Here is a 25788-nt window from a genome sequence, read left to right as displayed (position 1 = left end):
GCTCAGGTGTTGACTGTTACTACGATTAGGTCTGATGGTATCGCACACCCAGGATGCCAACAGCGCCAGCTCCCACTGATTGAGTTCCCACTGTGTGCCAAGAAAGCAGACACTAGGCCTTCAGGTACATTGTTTCATTCATCGACCAGCACCCTAACTCTCTTTTCTTGGTATTTCCTGTATGTCAGAAAAGGAAACTGAATCTTGGGGAGATTAAGCAACTCTTCAAGGTCAACCAGGGAGCAGCAGAACCAGGGTTTGAAGGAAACCTTTCTGAATCTGATGTCTGCCCCCTCTAAATTAGGACTCTCATCAGCCTGTGAGAAAAAATACAGAAAGCATCATTCAGGCAACACATGAACTCAAGACACTGAGACTTCACTAACCTTCCTCGCACACAAGGTCCTAAAGGAACTACCACACGCATGTCCGCATTTGATGCACATAACAGACTCACTGCATCGAAATAAACCCCAGTATGATCATAATAGCTTTTTTCTTTCAATTTTTATTGAACACAAGTATTCCGACAGAATGCAAAGTCAAAATTCTCAGTTAGTACTCAGTATTTACACCAGTGAGAATGGAAACAAAGGTGGTATCGATGTTTCACTTGGTAAAAAGTTTTATAACAAGAGAGAAGGCCCCCGAAGTACAGAATGCCGGGTAGGGATGTTAATGGAGGTCTGAAAACCGCCATCCAGACAGACAGCCTCGAGTGAAAACCTGGGACTCGGAAGGCTCCATAGAAAAGTGTGAAAATAGAGTTCCACCTCCAAAGCTGCACTATATACACCACAGCCCTGCAGGGTCCAGTGGCCCTGCTCATCACACTTGAGTGCTCCTCCAGCAGAACTTGGCCATGCCGGTCTTCATGTGAATACATATGTATGGCACATACACACATAGACACATAGACATTGGAAACTGGTGGAGTTGATCCCTCCTTCAAAAAATTAAAAAAGAAAATTATAAGCTTGGATCTCTTAACATAAAAGATAAAACATCTTGGAATAAAATGACTCCCTCTTTTAGAGAAAGCATTGCTTTTTTTTTTTTTTTTTTTTTTTTTTTTTTTAAAGGAAAACTCTTGCATGCTGAGACAAACCTATGCATAATGGGAGAGAGCAGACCAAAACGTGGGCAGAGTCTTAGGTCCTAGCGCTAATGGCAGAGCCAGGGTTCTAGGGGGTCAGCTGTCCCGGGCCAGGTGATCTGTTTCTTCCTAACCATCAGAACCAAAATCAGTTGACCTAACCACAACCACTTTGACAGTCTTGACAAGGTATGGCATGGGCTTGGCCTGGTGTGGCAAAGCCATCGACATTACAAGATGAAGAACTGAGTCCACTGAACAGCCTGGTGACCGGAAGAGCCTGCCCCTCACTGCTGGGCCCTCCCGGTCTCAGACACCCAGGCTCTCACATTCTACTGTGTGCTCTAAGATCTCTCTTCATGTTCCTCTATTCTGAGGGCCTGTGCATTTGAACCAGAGATCTGTGCAGGCCCTAGAATCAAAGGGGCCAGGGCTGTGTGTTCTGGGATCCTCCATTTCCATCCCCAGGAGCTGAGAAAATGCAACATAACCCCACATTGAGCAAATGACAAGACCATTATTCTTCACAGTTTGAAATTATAATCTAGCATCGCCATTGATCGGACTGCAGAAGTGTCAGAACGTTGGGGAGAGTGGCCCACAGAATGGACCCAGAGGCAGCCTTGCCACCCTAACCTCTTGCTGCTTTGTACCTTAGGAGAGGAGCGCATGCGGAGTACTGATTTCTGTTTACTTAGCATCATCATCATCATCATCATCATCATCATTTGTATTTCATTTTCTTTGTTTAAAGGCTTCGATTCCTTTTAAGAGTGATTTTTGTTTCCTGAATATTTTTTCTGAACTATCTGCTATACCTTCCACAACCAAACTATGTTGAAGTTTTATTTCAATACTATGACAAAAACACGTTTCACACTAAAATATTCACGCATCCACAGTGCACAAGCTTGCAGTTCTAAAGTAGAATGAGGAAAAAAAAAAAGCAAAATTTCTATACAAAGGGCTGGCTTTTCCCTTCTCCCCCCCTCCCATCCCCCTTAAAGTTTCTGTATTTTTTCCCCCACTTGGTTTCCAATCCAGGAAAGTTGTGTTATGACTCCAGACAGTAGGTTGTTTCTTTCTTCTTTTGTTTCTATAAATGCTGCCTAAGTGAACAGAAGGCTGATGTTACTTTACTTCAACAGATTTCCAAAAAAAGACACTAATTCCCTGAAGCACACATGCTCTTCCGCTCAAATCTAGATTCTGGGCTCAAAAGGAAATGGTATGTATATATTTTATTTGGCTTTCTACACAAAGGGGATGTGTGGGGTAATAATGTGTGTTCACCAAGACCAGCCCCAACTATACAATCTTCTCTGCTTCATTCAACAAAGCCTAAGGAGTCCTTCAAAAGAAGGGTGAGAACGCCTGGGAGCAGATCCCTTTTCACAGATGCAGGCAGGTGGCAGCTAATCAGAAAGTGGTCTAACCCCCAAAGAAACACAAAAATAACCAAAAATTCAAAAGCAAAACCATTCCAGAATGAGATGGATTTTCACCTGAGTGGCACCCAGGCAAAAACTGCAGATCAGAAAAGAGGGGAAGAGCAGCTGTAAACAATCATGTTTTGTAAAGTTGTCCTGTGCTAAAGCAAGCGTGGGATGATCCTACCTACCTCTAGGTGGTATTTGTTACCTTAAAAAATAAAAGGCAGCTATTTTACATGGACATTTAAACACAACCCAAAGTCGAACATTTGTCACCTTGTAAACACTGGAAAACAAAGTAGGCAGAAAGAAAAAAAAAAGAATGTAAAAGAAAGAAAAAGAAGTCTGAATACTGCAAATTGAGATCTACCCCCAGAAGCTGCAATTTGGCATTCTTCCTACAAAATAAGTCTACGTGGGAATTGAATTCAGCTAGAAAGGGTGACACACTTTGCATACTGAACAAATACAAAGTGAACAGAAATTATAACTTACTTATGAGGTTTTACAGAGTTCAAACTTGACTGAAAGTATAAAAATAAACTGTGGACTTTGTTCATTCGATTAGTCTTAGTGCCTGAAAGTATTTCTCTGAAACTGGTCTGTGCCAATCGGGTAATACCAAGTGTGGTCTTCCTGAACCTAGATTTCGTTTCTGAGCTTCCTAGATTCTTAATTTGGGGTCCTTTTGTCTGATTTTTAAATGGTTTCAGGGAACGGAGTGTCCTAGTTTGGCTGTGGGTTTAACCTTTTTGTCTCATTTTCTTACAAGTGAGTGCGCAACAAAGGGACCCTTTCTATAAACCTACAAAAAGGAGATTCCCATGTTTTATCTGTTTAGTTTTTTTTTTTAAAGGCAAAAGACACTAGAGAAATGAGATGTGTGTATGTGTGCGTGCGTGTGTGTGTGTGCGTGCGTGTGTGTGTCTGTGGTGTTGGAAATGCTCTGGTGAAGCTGCTGTGTCACTTTTTATTTTGATCTTTGCCCGGTTCTCTTCACCCATCATGCTTTGCTCTCGTTCTCCTTTGTCTGTGTGGCGTCATTGGGGACCGTCTTGACTTCGGCTGGCGCTGGCTTCGTTTCTGTCTCCTGGCACTCTGGCTTTGCTTCTACAGGGCCCTTCCTGCAGAGAATCAGGAAAACAGAACCACTGAGACCACAGTCTGCAGACATCTCGCCCCTGCATCCAGGCCCTGGGGACAGCGGGGAGGAGGAGGGTTCTCCAGTGACAGCACCCGGATCCAACCTCTGCCCGTCAAATCACCTGGGAACTAAAAATCACCCATGCCTGGGCCGTGTTCCCGGAAATCCTGATTTAACTGGTCAGGACACGGTGACTTTTAAAAGCACCCAAGTGACTCTAATGTGCAGACATAGTTGAGAAGCACTGAGTCAGAAGAACGAGTTCTTTCCTCTTCCAGCCCTAAGTTGATGCCAGAGGCTGTGTTTTTACCTGGGGTGGTGGAAGGGGGCAGCAGAGGCAGCGCCTCCTCACCCTGACCAGCTGCAGTGGCAACAGCTCAGCTGGATGTAAATGCAGCCTGCTGGGCTAGGCTGGGCTCCCAGCACTGATTTCAGGGGCCCCTTTGCAACCCACTCTTGCCTGTCCCTTCCCCACCCCACCCTGTGCTGTTGCAGGATGATGCCTCTAGGGCCTGCCTGGGTAGGGTGAGAAAACACTGATGGAGGCAGCTTTTCATGGCAGCCTGGTGGGGTGCTAGAGTGGGCCTGGTGGCTATGCGAAAGTTGAGGGCAGATGAGTGGGCGTGGCAGCTTATCTGGGGAGCAGCCACAGGAGCCTCTGTAAAAATCTAGGTCTGACTCGGCCTCCATCAGTTCCAGGAAGGGGAGTTGGGTCTGAGGATGCATGGGGACAGGCACAGACCCCAGCCTCAGCTGGTGCCACTGAATTTTGGCAAGACACTTACAAACCTGAAAGGTTAAGGACTTTCTCCTGAACTTAGAGACCCAGCAGCCATTTGATGCTGGGGAGCCCCGAGTCTTCCCAGCCACTCTAAGAGCAGGAGAAGCAAGAGTGGGCTAGGGGCCAGGGTTGGGAGGGGAGGGTGAGCATCTGAGCCACAGGGTGAGGGGGCCTCTGGACTGCACCCTCCCTTGCCACGGGCCTGGGGCCTACCTCTTTTCTTCCTGCACATCAGTGCCTTTCTGGTGGGGACTCAGCCTGGCAGTGAATAACACACTGACTGGGGGCCCCAGGGTGGCTGATAAGGGCACCTTGGCCTTCTTAGCCTGCTTCCCAAGCTATTCTCATCAGTGGCCTGACTGCAAGGGCTCCCCCAGGGAAAACAGAAGCCGCTGCTAGGATGATAAGGATAAAACATAATTAACATGGCCTAATTAGCCAGCAGGCGGCTGCTCCTGGGGCCCAGCTGCCTGTCCTGCTCTCTCTGCCTTATCCCAACCCCTTGGTTGACGGTCGCCTCAGAGAAGCCCTGGATGAGGCCGAAGACACATCTAACAAGGAGGACACGGCACAGCACAAATGCACACTACCACAGGACACAACCCGATGACAGCAGACAAAGAGAGGCCGTACTCGGTCTTTGCTGGCGCAGGCGAAACAGAGCTGTCTGCAGTGGAAGGAGCAAGCTCAGGGGCTTGTCCACTGGCCCCAGCGGCGGGAGCAGGAGAGCCCAGGGCTGCAAAAACATCCTTTGCAAGGTCAATATCTGGGGTCTTGAAGTTCCCTTCGTCCATTTTAAAGTCCTCGCCCTGGGAAGGGTTTGTGGTGCTCACGGAGGCAGCCTCGCTCTTCGGGCTAGCAAGGGCTGTGGCTGCCTCGGCCGGGCTCTTCGCGGCTCCGGGCTGGGTGGGCTCCGGGTCCGGGCCTTTGGTGCTGGGAGCCTCCTGCTTGGCCTGAGGGGCTTCTGTGGCAGGGGCAGCCGCTGCTGCTAGAGGACTGGCTGCCCCAGTGGGGGTGGGGACTGCTGCAGGGGTGGGCTTGCTGGCTGGAGGAGCCTTAGAGGCCTCCCCGACACTCGCGGGGGCACTTGGGCTGAGGACAGCCCCTTGGTTAGCCAGGACACTAGAAGACAAATTGCTAGCGGCAGGGGTTGAGGTCGGGGTGTCGCTCAGGTCAACGAGGGGGGCGACCTTGGGCGCTGAAGCTGGGGCTGGGGAGGGGGCAGAGGCGCTGGGCCCCTTGGAAGGGGTGGCCTGGCCAGCTGCTACAGAGTTTGAGTCAGGCGTGGCCGTGGCCGGCGGGGCAATACTGGAGGTCAGGGTGGTGGTCTCACTGGTGGGGCTGTTCTGAGCAGTGGCAAAGGTTTCGGTGATAGTGTCAGAGTTAGTGGTGACGGTGGTGACAGAAGGCAGCATGTCCTCGACAGTGGCCGTAGTGTCGGCAGGCAGCCTGTGGGAGGACAGGAAGTAGAAGAGAATAGACAATGAAGCTGAGACGTGACAGAGAAGCGAGGAGGAGGGCTGAAGCCCAGGACAGGGACCATGGGGGTGGGGGCATGCAGTTAGGCACAGGCATGGACACAGGCCCACAGAGAGAGAAGGATGCTGAGAGGAAGCACACGCCCAGGTGGGCAGAAGAGGACACAGGAGACGACAGAGAACGTGGCGGTCTCAAAAGGGACCCGCTAGCCCCTCCCTGCTGATGTCCCTCCAGCTATCTGCACAGAGCTCCCTTTTCCTGAAGTCCTTGCAGACCTGCCTAGGGCTTCCTGATCCCTGCCCTGGATCTCAACTCAAGGAGGGGCAGGCTTCTGTTCAGCATCCACCTGCTCTAGGCTTCCCAGATCCCAGAGGAACTGGGCCCAGCTGCCCTGCAGGGCTCCCCAGGGCACCGATGGGAAAAGTCACGAATAAGGCAGATCACGAGTCCTCAGAATGGCTCCTAGGAGCTGTGGGTTCTTCCAGCCACAGATTTTGTGGTTCCCTGAAACTCCATTCCCTTTAAGCCCATAGGATCCTTGACAGCTAGGCAGGCATTACAACCACAACTGGTCTGGGGCTCTGTGGGTCCCCGAGGTTTCTGAACAGAGGAGGGGCAAGGAACTTTACCAGGTCCCCAGCTTCCCTTATCCTTTCAGGGGGAAAACACAAAACCCTAGAATTTCAAGAAATCCTAAGCAGACTCTGCTGAGCCTCTCAGTGAGATTTTGCCACCTTAAGCCAAGTGTGTAACTTGCAAACAGGGGCTAGGGATCCAGGGATCCCCACTTATACAGGAGCCTTCTAAGGGTACCCACAGCCACCGAAATAAAACCCAAAATGCCTTCTCTCTGAGGACAGAGTGAGGTCAGGCATTTCTTAGCCAAGCAGGTCTTGTAGCCAAGGGTTTGGAATCTTGGCCTGAACTGTTTGGCCAGGAGCTGTGGGTAGGGGCATGGGAGGTGGGGGTAGGGTGGGGAGGTGGGTGTGGGGGTCTCTACAGAGCAGGTGCCAGCCCCTCCCAGCCCACGTACTCGGGCTCCGTCAGTGGCGTGGTCTCGTTGGGCTCTGTGTGTTTCCCTCCATCATGGTTTGGGGTCCGCTCCTCCTCCGTTCGAACCTCCACGATGGGCTCCTTGGACTCATCTTTCCTGTGGAGACAGCACTGCTGGTTAGACCCTAGGGCAGCTGCAGGGAGGGGCTCCCATGGAAGAGCAGCTATGACTCAACCCAAGGCTGGCATGGTGGGTCAGCCCAACTCTTGCTAGCTGTGTGACCTTGAGCTTCAGATTTAATCACCCTGCCTCAGTTCCTTCATCTGTAAAATGAGGCAAAAACACTGTTACTTTACCTAGTTATTATGAGAATTCAATAAGAGGATGCATGGGAAGTGGTAAACACAGTGCCTGACACAGATCATTGCTCAAATACATACATCTACCTCTGTACACAGGAATACATATATTTCTTCTTTCCTTTTTTTTTCTTTTTTTCTTTTTGAGACACAGTCTGGCTATGTCGCCCAGGCTGGAGTGCAGTGGTGCGATCTTGGTTCATTGTAACCTCTGCCTCCTAGGTTCAAGAGATTCTCCAGCCTCAGCCTCCCGAATAGCTGGGATTACAGGAGCATGCCACCATGCCTGGCTAATTTTTGTATTTTTAGTAGAGGTGGAGCTTCACCATGTTAGCCAGGCTGGTCTCCAACTCCTGACCTCAAATGATCCATCCATCTCAGCCTCCCAAAGTGCTGGGATTACAGGCATGAGTCACCCCTATACATACATTACTAAGTATGTGCACATACATGTATATGCATATACAGTGCCTGGCATGTGGTGGTGCTAAACAACTTATTTCCTTGCTGAGTCCCTTTCTGGCTTGCTCCAGCTCTGCTCCACCCAGTGACGGTCTTCGAAGGCTCCTGCTAACTGGCTTAGGATCTGTTTCTCCAAGATGCTGTTGGAGGGACAGTATCTGGATCAACAGCTCCATAAGGACAGGAATTTCTATCTGTTTGTTCCCTGTTGTACCTATGTGCCTGGGAACAGTGCCTTGCCTGCAGCAGCTGCTTGATAAATATTTGTTGAGTGATGGATGAATGAATAAATAAACAATGTACGAAAGCAAGGCAAGTGTCTCCCTCTAATGCTGCCCCACCCATGGCAGCTCCTCCCCAGGTTTAGTTCCTACAATTTCCCTCATTTTGACCTATACAGGGATTTTCACACTCTGGGGAGATTCTAATACAAGAGATCTGGGATTGGGCTCAACAGTCTACATTTCAAACAGGTAACCCCCAAAGACCATGCTTTGAGAAACTTTTCTCTAATGTTATTCCCCCCTCAGGGTTCCAAATGGAGATCGTGCAATGTAAGGAAAGGTCACTACAGGCATCAGCTGATGGCGAAGGGTGGTGCAGCTGCTGGGTCCCTGGGCTGGAGCAGGGCCCAAACCTTAGCAGGATGGACAAGTCTGCACTCACGAGAAGGCGGCCTTGCCCTCCTCCATGTCCTTGCCCTTGGCCCCGGGCCCGGCTTTTCCACACAGGTTGACCGCGATGCACATGAACAGGCCACACTTGTTCAGGAAGTAGCAGGTGATGTCCACAACCACCAGGAGCAGGACGAAGATGACGATGAGGATGCCCACGATGGCCCCGGTGCTGAGGCCTGAGGTGGGGCTGCCGTTGGCTTGAGTGGGAGAGAGATGGCTGGTGGTTAACAGACTGAGATGCAAGACCTCCAGACCCTGCCAGCAAAAGCCCCTGGGGGTGGGGAAGGCCCAGAGGACAGAGTCATGGCATTCATGCCCAGAGTGACACCTTCCTGGGGCCTTTCTAGGCCCCAGAGTTGAGAAAACAGGGTCTCTCTATGCCTTCCAGAGGGAGGGATGACAACATCACCTCACAGATTGGGGGACGAGGGTGAGCCTGGTCAGCTGGCCTCCCGTGAGTCCTGGGAACAGACTGAGCCCTGCCTGTCTGAGAACACTGGATAATGAGGCAGTTGGAGGGCGCTGCTGTGTTTCCCCTGGACCAGGGCAAAAGGCGTTACAGCACAGGTAGGCAGTGATCACTGATTTCAGGCGGGGCTGTGGCTCCTGGAGTGCTCAGGGACAGGGGCCCAAAATGGGGTGGTGGAGGGTTCCTGGGGCTTTCTTGGGGCTTGTTGGGTTGTCCATCACAATAGCATCCCCATTATACTTCTCCACTTCCTCTTTCCCTCTTTAGGAATGACCCCAAAGGAGCCCTGCATTAGAGCACACTGGGTTCATGATTTACCCTCCTCACTGCACCCCAGGAAGACGAGTGAAGCCTGGGTGACTCCAGAGACATGGAGGCCTCCCCAGGCCCAGTGGGCAAGGTGAAAGGTCTGGGGATACTCACCATCTAGGAGCTCAGGCCTGCTTGGACCAGACTTCAGGAAAACCTGAAGTGAGTGCAGACTCACTCAGAGGTGCACACACACACAGACAGGCACACTCACACGCAGGATAAATGCCCATGCAGACAGACAGGCATGCACTCTCACATTCTAGCACCTGGCACCCTGGTTCTGACTGGACTCACTCTGAAAGACTCAGCCTGTGTCTTACTTCCCCCCAGGGTCTTTGGCTATTGATAGTTTCACAGAGAGACTCAGCTCTCTGGGGCCCCTGGGAGATCAACCCATGGTTACGATTGACACTAGTTGCCTGGGATGGACCAATTAACCTCTTGGTGGTTCCCATCAGTGTCTGGGAGACAGTGGTCATGATGCAGGAAGCAAGGACCCATGTGGAGCTCTGCCATTAAGTCCATGTGGGAACAATCACCCTTGACTGAAATATTGGCACTTCTAATTCATCTTTCCTCCAGAATGACCTGCTTCCGTAACTGGTAGCCCTGCCCCACCAGTAGACTTTGTCTAAAGCTTCCTGTGTTCTCAGGGCCAACTGAAGCTACCCAGGACTGCAGACTGAAGATGGGAACTGTAGCCAGCACTACTTGGGGCTCACCCCACCAGCCACCTCACTCCCAACGCAGCTCACTAGGCTTTGCCAAGCACTAGGCCAGGTTCAGCAGCTTGCGAGCCATGTATTATGCCAGATAGATAGTGGAAGGAACATGTAACTGAGTAACCAGCACCAGAGCTGGGCCACACATTCTTCATTTTTCATGCAGCCTGTATTTGCAGGAGGGTGGTGGTATTGATGGCTCTGTGTGCCCCAGGGGTCTCTGTCCAGGCACTCTAGTGCTTCTCTGGTGGCTGTCTCTCTCTACTGGTCCATATTTCAAACTTCAGTTTGGGGAACAGGCCATCAGCCTAGCATGCCAGAGAGGATCCCTCACAAACGACTCCTGAGACCCCTGGGTGCAGCTCGCACACGTTTTTAGTCCCTTTGGGACCTTGGCTTGCCTCCCAGCCCTTCCTCCTCAGGCTCTCTGGCTGGTCCCTGCCGACCTCACACTGAAGATCCTAGCGCATTCCCCCAGGAAGGCTTGAGATGGCGAAGAACTCTGCTTGGAGAACCCAGCTCTGGCCACCTGTCTTTGGGCTTTGGTAGCAGGAAGCTGGCCACTGGCCTCAGCTATCAGCTAGAATGGGTCATTTTCTTAGCAGCCATGAATGCAGAGGTATTTCTGGTTAGACTCATAAGAACAAAACCATCCACTTCCCCAGAGTCCTCACACATTCCACCCAAAAAGCAAAGGGGACACAGGCCTTCTTGGTCTTCAGGATCCCAAAGCTGTTTCCCCGAACAGGGAAGAAACTTTAGCCTTGGGTTTTCTCTCCATTCCATGACACAGGGCTCCAGGCCACTGCAGCCTCCAGACATCAGTACCCGATAGGGGTGAAGTGCCTACTCCCTGAAGAAGGAGCTGAAAGTATTTTTTTGATGACAGTGGGGAATATGTCTGGATTTTTGGACTCAATGGCACTAATTATATCTTCTGAGGTTTATGTGTAAATATGATTTTGTGAAACTAATCATATCTCTAAAGAGGAAAAATAAACTCCTGCAAAGCTGCTCTATGTGCTTGAGAGGACAGCAGCTGGGACAACTGCTCTGTGCTCGTCAGACCCAGCTGGAGGGCGGCACTGGCACTGCGCACATACAGGGGAGGGCCAGGCAGGGAAAAGGCTTCTGAACTGTGGCATAAACAAGTAGGGCAGCGGCCTCCCCTTTCATTTGAATATAAAATTCAAAGTCTTTCTCCCGGTCTAAAACGCCCACCATCTGCTGCAGACTCTGCCCACTTCTCTGTGGGGCCTCATGGCATGAACCGGCAGCCTCCCTTCTGCCTGCTGAACACACCCAGCTCATCCCGCTTTAGGGCCTTGACGATTCTGTGCCTGGAACACCCCCTCTGGGGTGGCTCTCTGTTGTCCTGCAGGCCTCAGTCCCAGTGTCACCTTCTCAGAGAAGCCTTATCTGATCTGTTATCTAGTGTGGCACCTCCAGCCAATACCTACCATGCTGCTAGCCTGTTTTATTCTCTTCTTACTACTATCTGCCACTTTCTGTTCATTTACATGCTTATGATCTAGCCATCCCCCCTAGGACATCTCAGCAGGTACCCTGCCTGTCTCTCTTATATCTCCCCAGCATCCAGGACAATCCTGATTCACAGAAAATGTTCAAAGAATACTTGTTGCACAAATGGATGAGTGTTTAGTCTGGAGATGAGAACGCTATTTCCAAATATTTAAAGGTGTTATAACCAGAAGGAAGAAGTAGTCTTACTGTATATGGCACCAACATGTGGAAATCATGGTGGTGGCAGATTTTAGCTCCATCTGAGAAAGGACTAATAAACAGGGCTAATCCAACATAGTGTGGGCTGCTCTGAGAGGTGAGTTCCTTGATGCTGAAGGCACTGGAGCAGAGGCCAGAGACTCCTTGGCAGGGATGCTGTAAGGCTGTGGATGAGGCTCTCGCACTGGGCAGGAGCATGGGTGGAGAGTGTCTCTTCAACCACAAGAGCCTGTCATTCCAAGTCATGCTTTCTACACTGCCTGGCACACGGTACAGGTTCCCTAATGCCAGTCTCCAGAGCGTGGACTGAGAAAGACTTTTTCCTGGAAGACTAAAATGCTCGGTAGGTCCCATCTTTCATCACTGATCCTTGTGATTTTATTTTTGCATGAAAAATACCTTTAAACTCAATGTATCTCCACGTGTAGCAGAATTCCTAGGGTGTTTGTTAAAAATTCAGAATCTGGGGCTCCCCAATTCTATGGGATCTGAATCACTGGGCCTGAGGCTCAGGAATTAGGAGTTGAACAAGCAGCCCAGGTGATTCTTATGAGGACCACGCTCCTAGGTCTTCCCTCCCCTGCATCACAAAGAGGAGCAGGTGATCCCATGATTTGCCACCCCAGGGTGCACTGTGCTGTCTCACCCAGGGACCCTGAAAACAAACTTGACCTAAGGTATTCAGTGGATCAAGAGAAAACAAAGAGTATGCCCCAAAGGAAAAGCGACCACACTGTCTGCCACCACTGTCTAAACTCCTCAAGCAGGTGAGATGCTCTTTATGCTAGGAAGAGAATGTTTGTGGCTTTTACAAAAAAGAGGCTATGAAGAAGGGACAGGCTGTGCAATGGGCAGCAGGGTATTGAAGGCAAAAGCCAACATCCATTCCCTCTCAGTGGATATCACAGAATTGTTTAGTCCAAGATAACTAGAAGAACAAAGGCCATCTCCCACCTCTTGTGTAATATTTCATAAAAGGAAAAATATAAATCTCCAAGGGTCTGTCTTTGCTATGGTCTTCCCTCGGCCCTCCCTTGACTAACTCACCCATGCACCTTGGATGCAAAGAAGGCTTTTGGGGAAGAGTTTCCCCATAACCTCGAGGTCAGAGCTGCCCAGGACAGGGAGATTATGAAGCTGGAGCTGTCCATCTTCTGTGATTCCTGGCTTGGGAGGGGTTGGCACTAAAGAGGGAACTGGCTTGCTCCAAGAATGAGACCCACAGATGCCTATTTTTGTATGCCTTAATATAGGAAAACCGGTCTCACATTTTACAAATGTCCAGATGGGCCTGAGTCCTTGTGCCATGAGACCCTGGTGCAGCAGAAATGCCCTTTTCACCCCCAAGACTCCCAGAAGATGGTCAGGCTCCTGGAACTGTTGAGCTGGGGTTCTGGTTCACTCATAAGCCCCTTACGTGTCTGCTTGCTCTTTCGAATCAGCTAAACAGATGGCTGGTCTCAGGGGCTTGCAGGATGTGTCTGAGTTAAGTGTGATTATGAATAGAATACGGTTTGCAAAGAGAATCTTCTCTCAGATTCCCTCTCCACAAGCTCACTCTGTGCAGCCTCTGTTAGGGAGAGTATAAAGGCTGCTGTGTCATCAGGGGACCTTGCCACAGAGTTGTGCATCTGGTGGCTCAGAGTGTGGCCCATCCCCATAGTGACCACCTCCCCAGTTCTGCAAAGGCATTTTCCCTCCCACTGCCTGCTGGGGACTCCAAGGCAGCAATGCCTCTTAACAGCTCCTAGGATCCCTGGGAAAAAGAGATTGCTCCCCGTTAGGAAGAAAAAGTATTCCATTCGCCAGGCTACTATTTCTCTAGGTAATAGTCTATCCAGGTACACGTGAAGTGGAGGGAAAGGGTCTTTGATGCTGTGTCAGACACAACTATTGAATAAAATCAAGCCACGCTGGTGAGTTCACATGAACTATTATTTCCTTTAATAATGCAAAGGTGTAAACTTCATAAAGGCCTCACTGATTATCTACACAACAATGTTAGCATTCTTATTAGTAGAAAAACATGATCCAAACCTGCTGTATAAATAGTCCAAAAATGAGCAGAGGAGCCCCATGGTGTGTGGAGCATGGGCAGCACAACTACAGGGCACAGGGGAGTGGGGTGTGGCTGAGCAAGGTGGGGTGCACTCACTCCTGGAGGGTCTCTGAGGGCTGCTGTCTCCAGGACTCCTGGCGGGGCTGGGGCTGCAGCCGTCACCAAGAACTCAGTGTCCGCGGGGAGTGGGTATGCACTAGTGTTGCCTCCTGAAGAGCGCACTGTTACAAGCCATGGGTCTGTCTAAATGGGACCCTCGAGGACCCTGACATTGTTTCAGCTGAGGCCTGCCTGACCCTGGGATGTGTTGAGGTGACAGGGCCATGTCAGTCCTCTCCAAGCTTAGGACGAGATCTCCAAAGGGTCCCTTCAGAAAGATGGACACTGCCCCTCTCCTATGGGTGGTCCTGGGATCAGGGGGAGGCAGACTCCCAAGCTGGGCCCTCCTAGGGTGAAGCTGTGTGACTTCTGCCCAAGGTGATCCTAAGAGCCAGTAGCTCTCCCACACTGACCTGTGATCCTTATGCTCTGCCCTGTGCCCAAAAACCATGCCTGCCTCCACTGCCCTGGTGTGAAGCGCCATCTGGGACTCCAGCGGGGAGAGTTTTGTGGCTGGGGTGAGAGGCACTACCCTGCCTGAGCTAATGCCAGCATGGAGCCTCTGATGTCTGCACGTGAGCCTCTAAACTGAGCGCCGGGGATTAATGGCGAGCGCCAACATAGGTGGCTTTGCCCCTCAGACCACAGCATGGGATCATTTGGAATCCCAAAGGGAAAGGCTAGTCTTTGAACATTAAAAAATAATAACAGAAAAAAATACATAAAGAAACCAAAAAGAACAAAAATCAAGCTTCCGTGGAGATGCTCAGAGATGAGATATGTAGAATGATATGTGACCACAATGGGGGGAGGCAGGGAGTTTTTATTCAGTAGAAGGTCCATCCCCAAGCACACACACTGATATTACCAAGCAGGATTCAGCCCTGAGTCTGCACGAGGGACCTTAACAAAACACACCCATTTCCTCTCCTGGGTGAACTCCCAAGCAGCAGGGAGGAGCAGCTGGATTTTCAGGAGAGTTTAGAAAATGTCACTGAACCAACCCACCAATACAGAGGCTGGGGCATTCAGGAAGTGCTGACAGGTTGACTCGGCCCCAATTTATTAACCCTCCTGGGCTGGGCAGTCTGGGAGTGGCCTGTCCCTCCCCTTCTTCTCTACTGAGTGCACACAGGCCAGGTAGGGGACTAATGCCTGGTTCACAGTGGATGCTTCCAACCTGTCCTGTAGACTGATGCTCAAAGCCATTCTGTGGGTCACTGCTGAACCACAGCCCCACTCTGTGCTGATCTGTGACATGCTGCCAGGCAGCAGGGGAGTCACCCCGATTGGGAGACAAACACCTTTCAAAGCTGACACTTGTTGGCACATCACGGCTTGGCCCCATTCACAGAGACAGTGTAAGGTGCTGGCCGTAATACGAGGACTGAAAGCACATCCCAGAACGTTCATCAGCCCCAGAAAATATCCAACAAATTCAACTTTTTTCCAGTGCATGGGCAACAGGGGTGACTTAAGTTGCCCATCATGTCAGCAGAACGCTCATGTGAATCAGTGTGGTCTGGCTCTCTTAACATGGGCACTTAAACGCTTAATTGTAAGCAAAGCCAATTACTTACTGAAGGGAGGACAAGGAGCACAGAGTTAGAATGAGGGGAACGCGTGGTGATTTTAACAACCTGACACAAGCTTTAGAAGGTACTTAGAATTCTTCCTCTGCTATATCATATTTAGGTTTGAACACAAAATGCAACAAGTAGCAGATATGCAGAAACTTCTCTGTAAACCTAGCATGATGGTTTTTAAAAAATAGCATTTAAAGAAAGAGCTCTCAAATTCTTTTTACTGCTATTAAAAAGGAGGCAAACTCCTTATGAAGTGGCACAAAAGTATCTGTGAGTGGTGACATGTCTGGAGGTAAAGCTTTTTCCAATCGCAAAACCTTCTCTTCCACACAGAATGGTTGCTCAGCAGCTGCGGCCATGGTGGTCCTGCCAGGTTCTTCCAAAGGGGGCACTGATCTTTTTCATAGGAACTGGGCTTTTAAGCAAATTTAATTTTTGTGTTCAAGTTCCTAACAGAGCAAAAGAAGAGTCACTGCAGAGAAAAGCAATGAGACAAAGGTGTAGGATGCAGAATTGCCTCCCAAGGTTGCTGCAGGTGTCAAGCAATGGGTCCCCAGAGATAATGTGGTTGTTTAAAAACAAATGTGGCAGTGGGGATGTCCCAGTGACGTCCAAGGTGACAAGTGTGACGACAGACACAGGAAGGGGAGGGGGAGAGAAGGAAAGGGAAGGTAGAGACAGAAACAGAGAAAAAAATAGATAAAAAGAAAAAAATTAGGTCAACTATAGAAAACACAGAATCAAAGGTTAATTCAACTTAGTAAATTAAATTGACAAAGGTTAGAGAGGGTTCAGTGCAGTATCAATATCATAAGGCCAGTTCAGAAGCTCAGCAATGCCAGAAGCAGCACAGCAGGGTTAATTTGGGGGCTAGGGATCAGCGAGCAAATGAAATTAAAGTGAGAGAACAGAAGCCTCCACGCTAAAATACAAGAGTTTCATTAGGAGAGTGTTACCTTTCACTAGGTGAAGCCTCTTAGATACAGCCAGCAAGTGTATCGTCTTCTAGTGTCTAGCGTGTTTTACCCATAGTGGTGGAGATGCATTGGATCGCTGCACTGAGTCAGCACACTGTGCATAGGGATTGGGGATGGCCTTGTCAGAGATGAAGCAGGCTTTTCTTCCTATGGCACAAGTCCCACACCACAGTGCTGTTAAAGGAAGTCTCGTTCTGCATCCCTCTTCACCTTCTATCCTGCTTGCTGACCACAGAATTCAACCACAAATGTCCAACTTGTAATTCAGAGAGGTTTTATTCTTGGATCCCAATTCAATGGCAGTAAAGTCTAACCAAGAACACAGCCACCACCTTCTCAGACCTGTGCAGGAGAGCCACAGAGCCATCACCAGTGAGGTGAGCAATCCCCCAGCCCTCTCTGGCTTAAGTGGGCACCTGGGTGATTCACAAGAAGGACTCTGACGTCTCCAGCAGGCACAACTCTGGAGGACAAGGTCTACCCGGAATTTCGGTCTCTGACACAAAAACCACAGAAGCCAGTGCTGCTAGGAGTACCCAGCATGTGAACACAGCAGGTCCAAACAGGCTACCCAGTGAGTCTCACCCCAGGGAGCAATTGCCATAAGGAATCTGTCTTGCTGCAAAGGGCTTACTCAAGCCTCACCTGATCTCACCTCCTAAGTGTCCCATGAAGGCCGGACAGATCTGGACATTCACTCCGAGCTGTCGATTGTAAAGGAATGGACCAAAGAATGGAGAGAAAGAAGGGGCAGACGAAAAGCAAGGAGAATCTCCATTTGAACATCCTGCAGCCTTGCCCACGTGCCTTGCCTTCTGCACCGACCATCTGACCAGCGACTGTGGAGAAACACCCACCCCAGCAAGCACTGGGGAGCCTTCCTGACAATGCAGGGGGGACCAAGTGATGCTTCTGATCTACAGTTTAAAACTCACCTGCCAACTCACTGGAGGTCCAGCACACGTCTCCCAGACACACACATCCATGTACAAACAACCACTGGGAACCACACACTGATCCCATTTTGTTGCTGCTCTCCTAGCCCATTTTTGCACATACATCCCTGCATCATAGGCAGCCCACAGCCCTCTGGCCTGTCTCCTCCTGGGAGGAGCAATCATGACCACCGAGCCAAGAGCCGGGAAAGCACTGAAGACAGGGCAGGCGTGAGGGGGGCCGCCCAAGGCCGTCTTCCCACCACACTTGAACATGGCAGAGTATATGGGGCCCCCAACAGGCTGCAGCTGTATGTTCTATGCCCACCTCTCCTGCCTGTGGTTGGCATTTGGCTGGTCTGGAAAAGCAGAGTGATCAGTTGAAGAGCTCCTTCTCTGAGGGATTTGGCCAAAAAGGAGACCAGCCATCAGTGGCAAGGTTAGGTCTTGGATCCCTGGAGACAGATCTGCATCTCCTAGGAGAACTGCTGCCATCACAGTCTCTAGCAGACCGGATTGCTTTCATTGATGGTGCTTTCCAGCATCTATTTTCTCCACTTGTTCTATTACAAGTGGTTTGATTTAATCTGTTTCCATTGAGAGGCCTTTGGCAGATAGGGTTTATAAGTAAATGGGCATCATCTCTTCCTTCTCTTAGGGTCAACACAGAGAAGAGATTTGGACAATGGCTGTGCTGATAAAGCAAGCATCAGACAGAAAGTGCTTAGAAACAGCTACGTGGTCCAAGTATGATGTGGCAGATGGCAGATAAGGTCTCAAAAAAGGATCCTTACTCAACCAACTTCCAAGGCTAGGCTGGAGCTGGGGCATTTCCCATCTGAGGGGTCCAATGGACTGATTGGCATCAGTCCTTCAAGGCCAAATGGGACAGGACCTTTTCTCCAGGATGCTTGGCCAAGCCTTCCTGGGGGTCCAGTACATCTCACCCCACTGCACAGATAGATACAAGGCAAAACTAAGCTTTGCATGGGCAACCAGTCATGAGGATGGCTGTAAGCAAGCAAGTTGTCAGGGTTGTTCAGGCGCATTAGGAGGTGCAGCACTTGTGCATTAATTCAAAGCGGGAAACAAACAGAAAGCAGAGGCAGCCATACCTGGGATGGCTGTGGGCTGGGCCGAGGTCCTGAACACAAAATGAGCTGCCTTGGATTTTCCTTGCTGGTTCTCAGCCACCACGTAGACCTCATACTCAGCATTCCAGTCCAGGGACTTCAGCATGACGTGGTCACTGCCAGACGGGAGCCTGATCTCTGGTTTCCACTCGGAGGAGAGCTTCTGGGAGAAACCGGCAAGAAGGATACAAGAGACCAAAAAAGCTTTAGATAAAAGTACTGGTAAGACAAAATAATAGGCAGAACTTACGAGATTCAATAACTTTTGGCGCAAAACCATGAAAATAAGAAGCAATGATGGGGGTGGGCATGGTGGCTCACGCCTATAATCCCAGCCACCTTGGAAGGCCGAGGCGGGTGATCACCTGAGGTCAGGAGTTCGAGACCAGCCTGGCCACCATCGTGAAATCCCATCTCTACTAAAAATACAAAAATTAGCTGGGCGTGGTGCTACACACCTGTAGTCCCAGCTACTCTGGAGGCTGAGGCAAGAGAATGGCTTGAACACAGGAGGTGGAGGTTGCAGTGAGCAGAGATCATATCACTGCACAGACTCTGTCTCAAAAAAAAAAAAAAAAAAAAAAAAAAAAAAAAAGCAATGATGGGACATGGTCTTTATTCTTTACCAGCCTGAAAAATTGCACAGGTCAGGAGGTCAAGCTTGCATGCTGGCAAACACAAGCAACAGCAGAGGCCAGTGTGGCATTGGGCCAACCCCGCCAAGGTCCCATCACCTTCAGGGCATGCAGAGACTCAAGCACCACCCCTGTCTCCCAGGCTACACTCTGGTGCTGGGGACATATGCATAAGGATGTCCTAGAAGGGTAATAAAACAAGTACGTTTCTTGCCATATTTCAGGATGCTGCTTAAGTCAAGGTGGGTGACTCACCTTCCTGATGTGTGAATACTGTGTAGATTCCAGTTTCGTTAAAAATGGAAACTCTTTTTGTTGAGCCCTTACTAAGAGCTAGGCACTACAAAAGCTTTACACACATTTTCTCGTTGTATTCCTACAACACGCCTGTGGGGTTTTGTCAGGCTCTTACTAAACCCAATGATGGGGAAGTGAGGGAGATGTAAGGTGACTAACGTAAAATCACACTGCAGTCAAGGCTGGAGCTAAGTTCTTTTGGGCCCAAAACTATGATCTTTCCTTTTTTTTTTTTTCTTAATCATGTTCTTGAAAATAACGGTTTTAATCGATACAAAATAGCTATACATATTTTCAGGGTACATGTGATAATTTAATACATTCACTTAATTTGTAAAGATCAAGCCAGTGTAATTGAAATACCCATCACCTTAAATATCTGTCTTTCTTTAGGCTAGAAACATTTGCGTTATTTTCTTCTAGCTAGTTTGAAATATACAGTAGGTAATTGTGAACTACAGTCACCCTACTGATCTATCAAACACTTGGCTGTATTTCTTCTATCAAACTGTATTTGTTCCCATCAATCAGTCTCTCTTTGTCTTCTCCTCCTCTCATGATCTTTCCTTTCTATAGTAGGGAGCTCAACAAACATCTGTTGGACTGAATAAGGTTTTTCTATTCCATGCAGTGTGGCCTGGTCTCCACAACTGCAGCAAACAGATGGAGGTACCTCAGGACTAAGTTCTGCTGTCAAGTCCAACAGTGGGCTGCTCAAAGGGCCCACAAAGAATGATAATTAGGTAACCACCTCCCTCACCAAACAGTTGTGGAAGAAGACATGGAAGGCCTGAGAAGTCTTCAGATGGTTTCACAATTGCGCAGCCCATCTCTTTGCAATCTTTGGGCTTTTCACAAGGCAGATGCCCTGGGGTATCTGCCGGGCACACAAGAAGTCTTGATAGATGTTTATTGCATGACAGGCTGCTCCTTGGAAGGGCAGAACACAACAGCACTGTCACCTGGACAGTGGTCTAGTAACTGTTGTAGGCCCATGGCTAAGGCTGGATGAGGAGTTATCTTACAGCAAAGCAGTCCTCCCAGGCAAAAGGGTTTGCACTAGCCAAAGAGATGCCTTTAGGAATGGGACAGTGCTCATGCTCTACGGGCAAATGCCAGTAGTGCTGGAAGGGGAATTCTAGTTTCCTTAGAGTCTAACCAGTCTGGCTATGCTGTAAGCTAGGATGTGTATATATCACTATGTGGCTCCATTTTCATTTAAAACAAAGCAATTCAGGTATCTTTCCTCTTCATTTCTCTGTCTTCCTTGCAAACATCATTATACAAGAGACAACCAGAATCTAGAGAAAATGTTATATTATACTTATCCATAATATAAAATTATAATATTTAGCAAACATGAATGAGGTTTTGAAGTGAGAGAGGGTGGTTAAGGTTGTTGAAATCTAACATATTTCAGTGTTGTGCCCAGTCGTGTCTTTCTAATGCAGAGCTGCCTGCTGCTGCCACAGTGGCTCCTCAGATGAACTGACATCCGACGTGGTTGGAGATGTCATACGGGAGATGGTTCCAGCCTGAGCCCGCCTCTTAGCAGTAACCATAGTGACCATTTATAAAGGTTTCCAAGTGTCAGGCACATTTCAGGTTCTTTGCATATATTATAATGCATCTTTATAACAACTCAATAAGCTATTTTATCCCCATTTTACAGATGGAGAAATTGAAGTTCCGAAAGATTAGGTGACCTATTCTTCCAGAATAAGTAGTAAAGCTAGAATTGGATGCCATGTCTGTCTGGCTCTAAAACCTATGTTCTGTCCACGGGACCACATCAGGATAACCATTGGAAAGGCATCCCAGCCTACCATATCTCTGCTTCCAGGGGTATATTGGGGGCCACCTGCCTAATCCTTGCACCCTACTTGGCAGTGAGGAAGCCATGGGGACCTCTCATTCACTGGGATCTCTGGACTGGGCCTCAGGGCAGTGACAGGCCTTTCCTACTATTTCAGCTCACACCTGCTTACCAATGAAGTGGGAACAAGGCCTCAGCAGCTGAGAAGTGTGCCTGCAGGGCTCTGTGCTGAACCCACTCTCCAGAAGGCTAGCTAGTTAAAGACCTATCACTTCCACAGGACCTGATCACAAGGCAGAGAGGAAGTAACTCAGCTTCCCAGAAAAAGTCTTCCTTGGGGCTATATGAAGAAAGGAGATTGCTCCCTAGGAAGCAAGAGGTTATTGCTCTACTAGGAAACCCCAGCAAGAGGTTATTCTCAGTGCTCAGATGTGGCCTCTTAATCTCTTAGCCATTGGTTATAGTTGAAGATGACCAAGTGCCATTCTAAAACCAAAATGGAAAGGGTGATTTTCAGTGTGGGGGTTGCGATAAAAGGTGCAATGAGGGGAATCTTAAGTGGGTGGTGAGCAAACCAGGAGAAGATGGCTTAGAGCCAACTTGCTGTTAGCAGGATTAGGACAGCTCAGGTGGCCAGGTGAAGGGCTGGTGAGGGAACTGGCATTGTTTGAGGACCTTAGGCAGCCGTGGGCAGTGGGGAGAGCCCAGTCTCTCAGTCAGGCTTGGATTCAAACTGCCTCACCCAGCTGCGTGAGATCCGGCAGTTATTGACTGCTGTACACCCACTTACTTCATCTGTAAAGAGGGGATAATGGTAAGACCTACTGCACAGGGTTCTTGTGCAGAGAAAATGCATGTGATCACAGTGACAGTGCAGGTGCCCAGCCTACAGTACACATGTTATCCAAGGTAGTGATTCTTATATATTAGTATGGCATTTACAAGAAGTACTAGATAATGGCAAAATAACTTTGTAGGAAAGTTCAAGACACAGAAAAACCAACCACGGTATGGGTTTGTCACCACCACAGTCATCTACGACGTTTCCAAATGGACCCAGTGTGAACATGACCTAACAGCTGTAGGGCCGTCTTGGGATTTAAAGCCATGGCCAGGGCCCATGGGCCACCTGCCAGACACAGAATAAGACCCCATCCCACCTCTGCCCCACCTGGGCTGCCCCTGTTGTTTCCCTAGCAAGCTGGGTGTCAAGGTCGCAGGGTTCTGGTGAAGTCTGAGAAGGAGGCCACTCACCGCTCGGTATCTGACCAGATAGTGTCTGATGGGGGAGCCGCCGTCATCCTGCTTGATCAGGTTCACTTTAATAGAGTTTCCATCCTCTCCCATCTGCCCTTCGAGCTTAGGTGCACTGGGTTCCCCTGAAACAGCCAGTTAATTCACATGAAATTCTCATCCACAGAATGAAAATCCAACACATCCGAATGGGATGGAGTGACAGGGTGGGGCTGGACACTTTTCTTGCTTTCTCAGAAATTCAAATGGTTAAAAAGCAATAAATATAAAACTGAATTCCAGGTAGATGCCTCAGACTGAGCCCAAACTGAGAGTGCCTCTTGGGGATGTGCTGGTAAATAGCCTTGCTGTGAGCAGGGTCCTTTCACCATTTTAGGAATAGGTTTTTTTTTTTTTTTTTTTTTTTCTGTTTCACTGGTACTTATGTTTCCTTTTAGCTGGTCTTACAACTGAAGATTTAATTTTTATAAGCCTGACACATCTTGAGGAACAGCCTGAAATAGGAGAAAATGTAAGTGTTTGAGTAGGAAACTCCCACCTATAAAATTATTTTGCAAAACAGCCCAGTTTCTGGCCGGGACATATCACTCACCCCTGGGGCTAGGAGGCCTGATCTCTAGTGGGAATAAATAATGCTGCATTCTTGGGACTGGCTTCTCATGAATGACATTTTATTACTTAGATTCATTTAAAAAATAAGAAGTTTCCGGTTGTGATTAAATAAAGCACAGCTTGCCCCAGGCAAGTTTTTGTAAGTATCCTTATGGCTCTCATGCAAGTTTCCTGTAAGTATCCACTAATGGTTCAAATGAGTGAGTGCTAATCCTCAAGATTTAATGTGTTAAAGTAACAATCAGTGCAGTCTTCTTTGTGAGAGGAGAGAGAGAAAAATGTCTTTAGCATTTCTCAACAAAGTTGTTTCTTGATTTGCAGTATACACTCAGCTTGTAGCACTGTGAATCCAAGGTTGAGAAGGAAGATGAACTTGCATGTGACAAACTGCTAGGGCTAGGATGGTTCTCCAGTGAGTAAGGCACTAATTTACTTTAAAAGAAACAAGTGCATTAATATATGCTGAAAGTAATAAGGTGAGAGGACATCTCATATACAAAGTTAAAATTAAGATTTAACACACTGGGGAATCCTGCACTTCTGTGAAGAGCTATCTCTGCATCTATTTCACAACCTCAGAGAGAAAACTTGGAGAGGCTACGGAACAGTTATCTTCTGGGTGGGTCACTCTGGCTTGCTCTCTGGAAAACAGAATCACAGACATGTGACAGAAGAGCCACAAAACGGCTTGTCACCAGGGCTTGGATCTAAGCACCTAAAACTACACCACTGGCCATTTATGAGACGGCTACAGGCACAGCGAGTGTCATGCCTCACTTCTCATTCAGCTACTCTGGGAACCACCTTCCTTTGATACAAGGAGGAACCAGACAGAAGACTGAGGAAGAGCCACTACTTATCATCGTAGGGCCAGCAGCATGCGGATCACCTGGGCGCTTGTTAGAAATGTAACAAGATCCTTCCAGTGATCTGTGTGCACATTTAGGTTTGAGAAGTAGCAGTAACAGGGATAGATTAAAAGCTACAACAAGGAGGATGCATAATGTCTGGAGGATATTTAGGAAAAGTTGTGCTTATTATTCGTTTTCTTAGATCAATAGTTAAGGACAAATAAAAACAGGAATAAAAAGATGAATGGACTTCAGGCAAAGACCTGTCCTGTTTTAAAGCCACTATCTAGCCCCGGGCCACAACTATTCAGTGGAAAATAGGTAGAAATTTGGTTTAGACACGTCAAGGTATTTAGGCTTTCCAAATTCCTGTGGACTGTCCCAAGTCCCAGACAATACATCAGTTATGTCTACATCATTATAGATATCTAGCACTAAAAAGCGACTCAAAGTGGCATAGATTTTAGATCAAGGCAGGAGCTCTGTGTAGATTCAGAAACGCTGAACAAATAGGAGACACAGGAGAACTTTACAAATTGTATTCTCTGATTAAATTGGGGTGACCAACTCATCCCGGTTAGCCTGGAACATTCCAGGTTTTAGCACTGCAAGTTCAACATCCTGGGAAAGCCTTCAGTCCCAGGCAAACTGGAATGGTTGATGACCCTAGACCTACTGCAAATGAACACATTATTTTAACTTTGTTCACTTAGAATCGCGACACTGACTCTGTGCTGACTCTGACCCGCCCTAGCATGGAGGGGATTTTTATAGGCAGCGTCAGTGGCCCTTCCAACACGCCCACTAGTCAAGGACTGCGTCCTTCTCCCAAGGCCCCCTTTTAGGGATCAGTCCACTGGGGCTTCTCTGGCTGCACGTTCCTAATTAGTTCCTCTTGAAATTGAGCAGTGTGAGTTTTCAAGGCTGAATCAATCCTGCAAAACACTGTCTCTGAACTCTGCATCATGGGGAGTCTGTTGCCTCGATCGAGTTTCATTCCACATTTACAAAATATGGGCCCTGAATTGGATGCTCTTTAGGGCTCCTTCCAGCTCTGCTGTCACGTCAAACAGTGACAGCCACTGCACTAGCACAGACTACTAACTACACCTGGGCTGTTTCTCATGACATTGTGGGAAACAGAACATAAAATACAAGACTTTCAGCCAATTTTAGGGAGATGCACTTCAAGGTCAACAATTTCACATCTCTAAGGCAGAAATTTGTCAACTTTTTGCTTTAAAATGTTGAAAAAGTTATCTCAAAAGTTTTATCTTTGAAAAGAGACCCCCAAGTCTCTTCAAAGACATAAGAATAAAAATCTCTCTAGGGAATCCTGCATACACCAACTTCCCTGATGAAAGTACTCTCTTATCTTTAGATTTGTTTCAGAAAAAATGTAATTTGAATCAGAGAAAAGCCATCCAAATCTATACCATAGTTAGAACACATTTGACACAGTTAGAACACTATAGTTTGTATCATTTTATCTCAGTGACTATCATAGTATTCTGATATGTGTGTATTATTTTCTCTTAGAATTTAGAGCATTTTATATTAAATAATAATATTGGCTGGGTGCGGGGGCTCACGCCTGTAATCCTAGGACTTCGGGAGGCTGAGGTGGGTGGATCACTTGAGGTTAGGAGTTTGTGACCAGCCTGGCCAGCATAGTGAAACTCTGTCTCTACCCCCCACCCCCCCAAAAAAAGAAAAGCTGGGCATGGTGGCATGTGCCTGTAATCCCAGCTACTCGAGAGGCTGAGGCATGAGAATCACTTGAAACCGGGAGGCAGAGGTTGCAGTGAGCCAAGATCGTGCCACTGCACTCCAGCCTGGGTGACAGAGTGAGACCTTGTCTCA

The 25788-nt window shown here is 48.5% G+C and overlaps 1 protein-coding gene across 17 annotated transcripts in view; it reads right to left on the bottom strand.

The window, feature by feature from the left end:
• Nucleotides 1-488: 488 nt before the first annotated feature.
• The window catches only part of NCAM1 (neural cell adhesion molecule 1), a 320167-nt gene continuing 294867 nt past the window's right edge, over nucleotides 489-25788 (bottom strand). For 4 of the 17 annotated variants that reach the window (XM_032167416.2, XM_058446699.1, XM_032167418.2 and 1 more), the window contains 6 exons: nucleotides 22463-22587; nucleotides 18443-18620; nucleotides 8415-8622; nucleotides 6967-7083; nucleotides 5088-5903; nucleotides 489-3653 (listed from right to left, as the gene is read on the bottom strand). In XM_032167416.2, coding sequence (XP_032023307.1) covers nucleotides 3533-3653; nucleotides 5088-5903; nucleotides 6967-7083; nucleotides 8415-8622; nucleotides 18443-18620; nucleotides 22463-22587 — 1565 coding nt within the window. In that variant the 3' untranslated portion in view covers nucleotides 489-3532. Of the gene's footprint in view, nucleotides 3654-5087; nucleotides 5904-6966; nucleotides 7084-8414; nucleotides 8623-11831; nucleotides 15945-18442; nucleotides 18624-22462; nucleotides 22588-25788 lie in introns of those variants that run through there. The other 13 variants (XM_058446702.1, XM_032167422.2, XM_058446703.1 and 10 more) reach the window with 4 other exon arrangements.

The sequence above is a fragment of the Hylobates moloch genome, unplaced genomic scaffold, assembly GCF_009828535.3.
Source record: "Hylobates moloch isolate HMO894 unplaced genomic scaffold, HMol_V3 SCAFFOLD_11, whole genome shotgun sequence".
Taxonomy (NCBI): Eukaryota; Metazoa; Chordata; class Mammalia; order Primates; family Hylobatidae; genus Hylobates; species Hylobates moloch.
The sequence above is the reverse complement of the archived record's forward strand: the minus strand, read 5'-3'. Positions and strand labels throughout refer to the sequence as shown.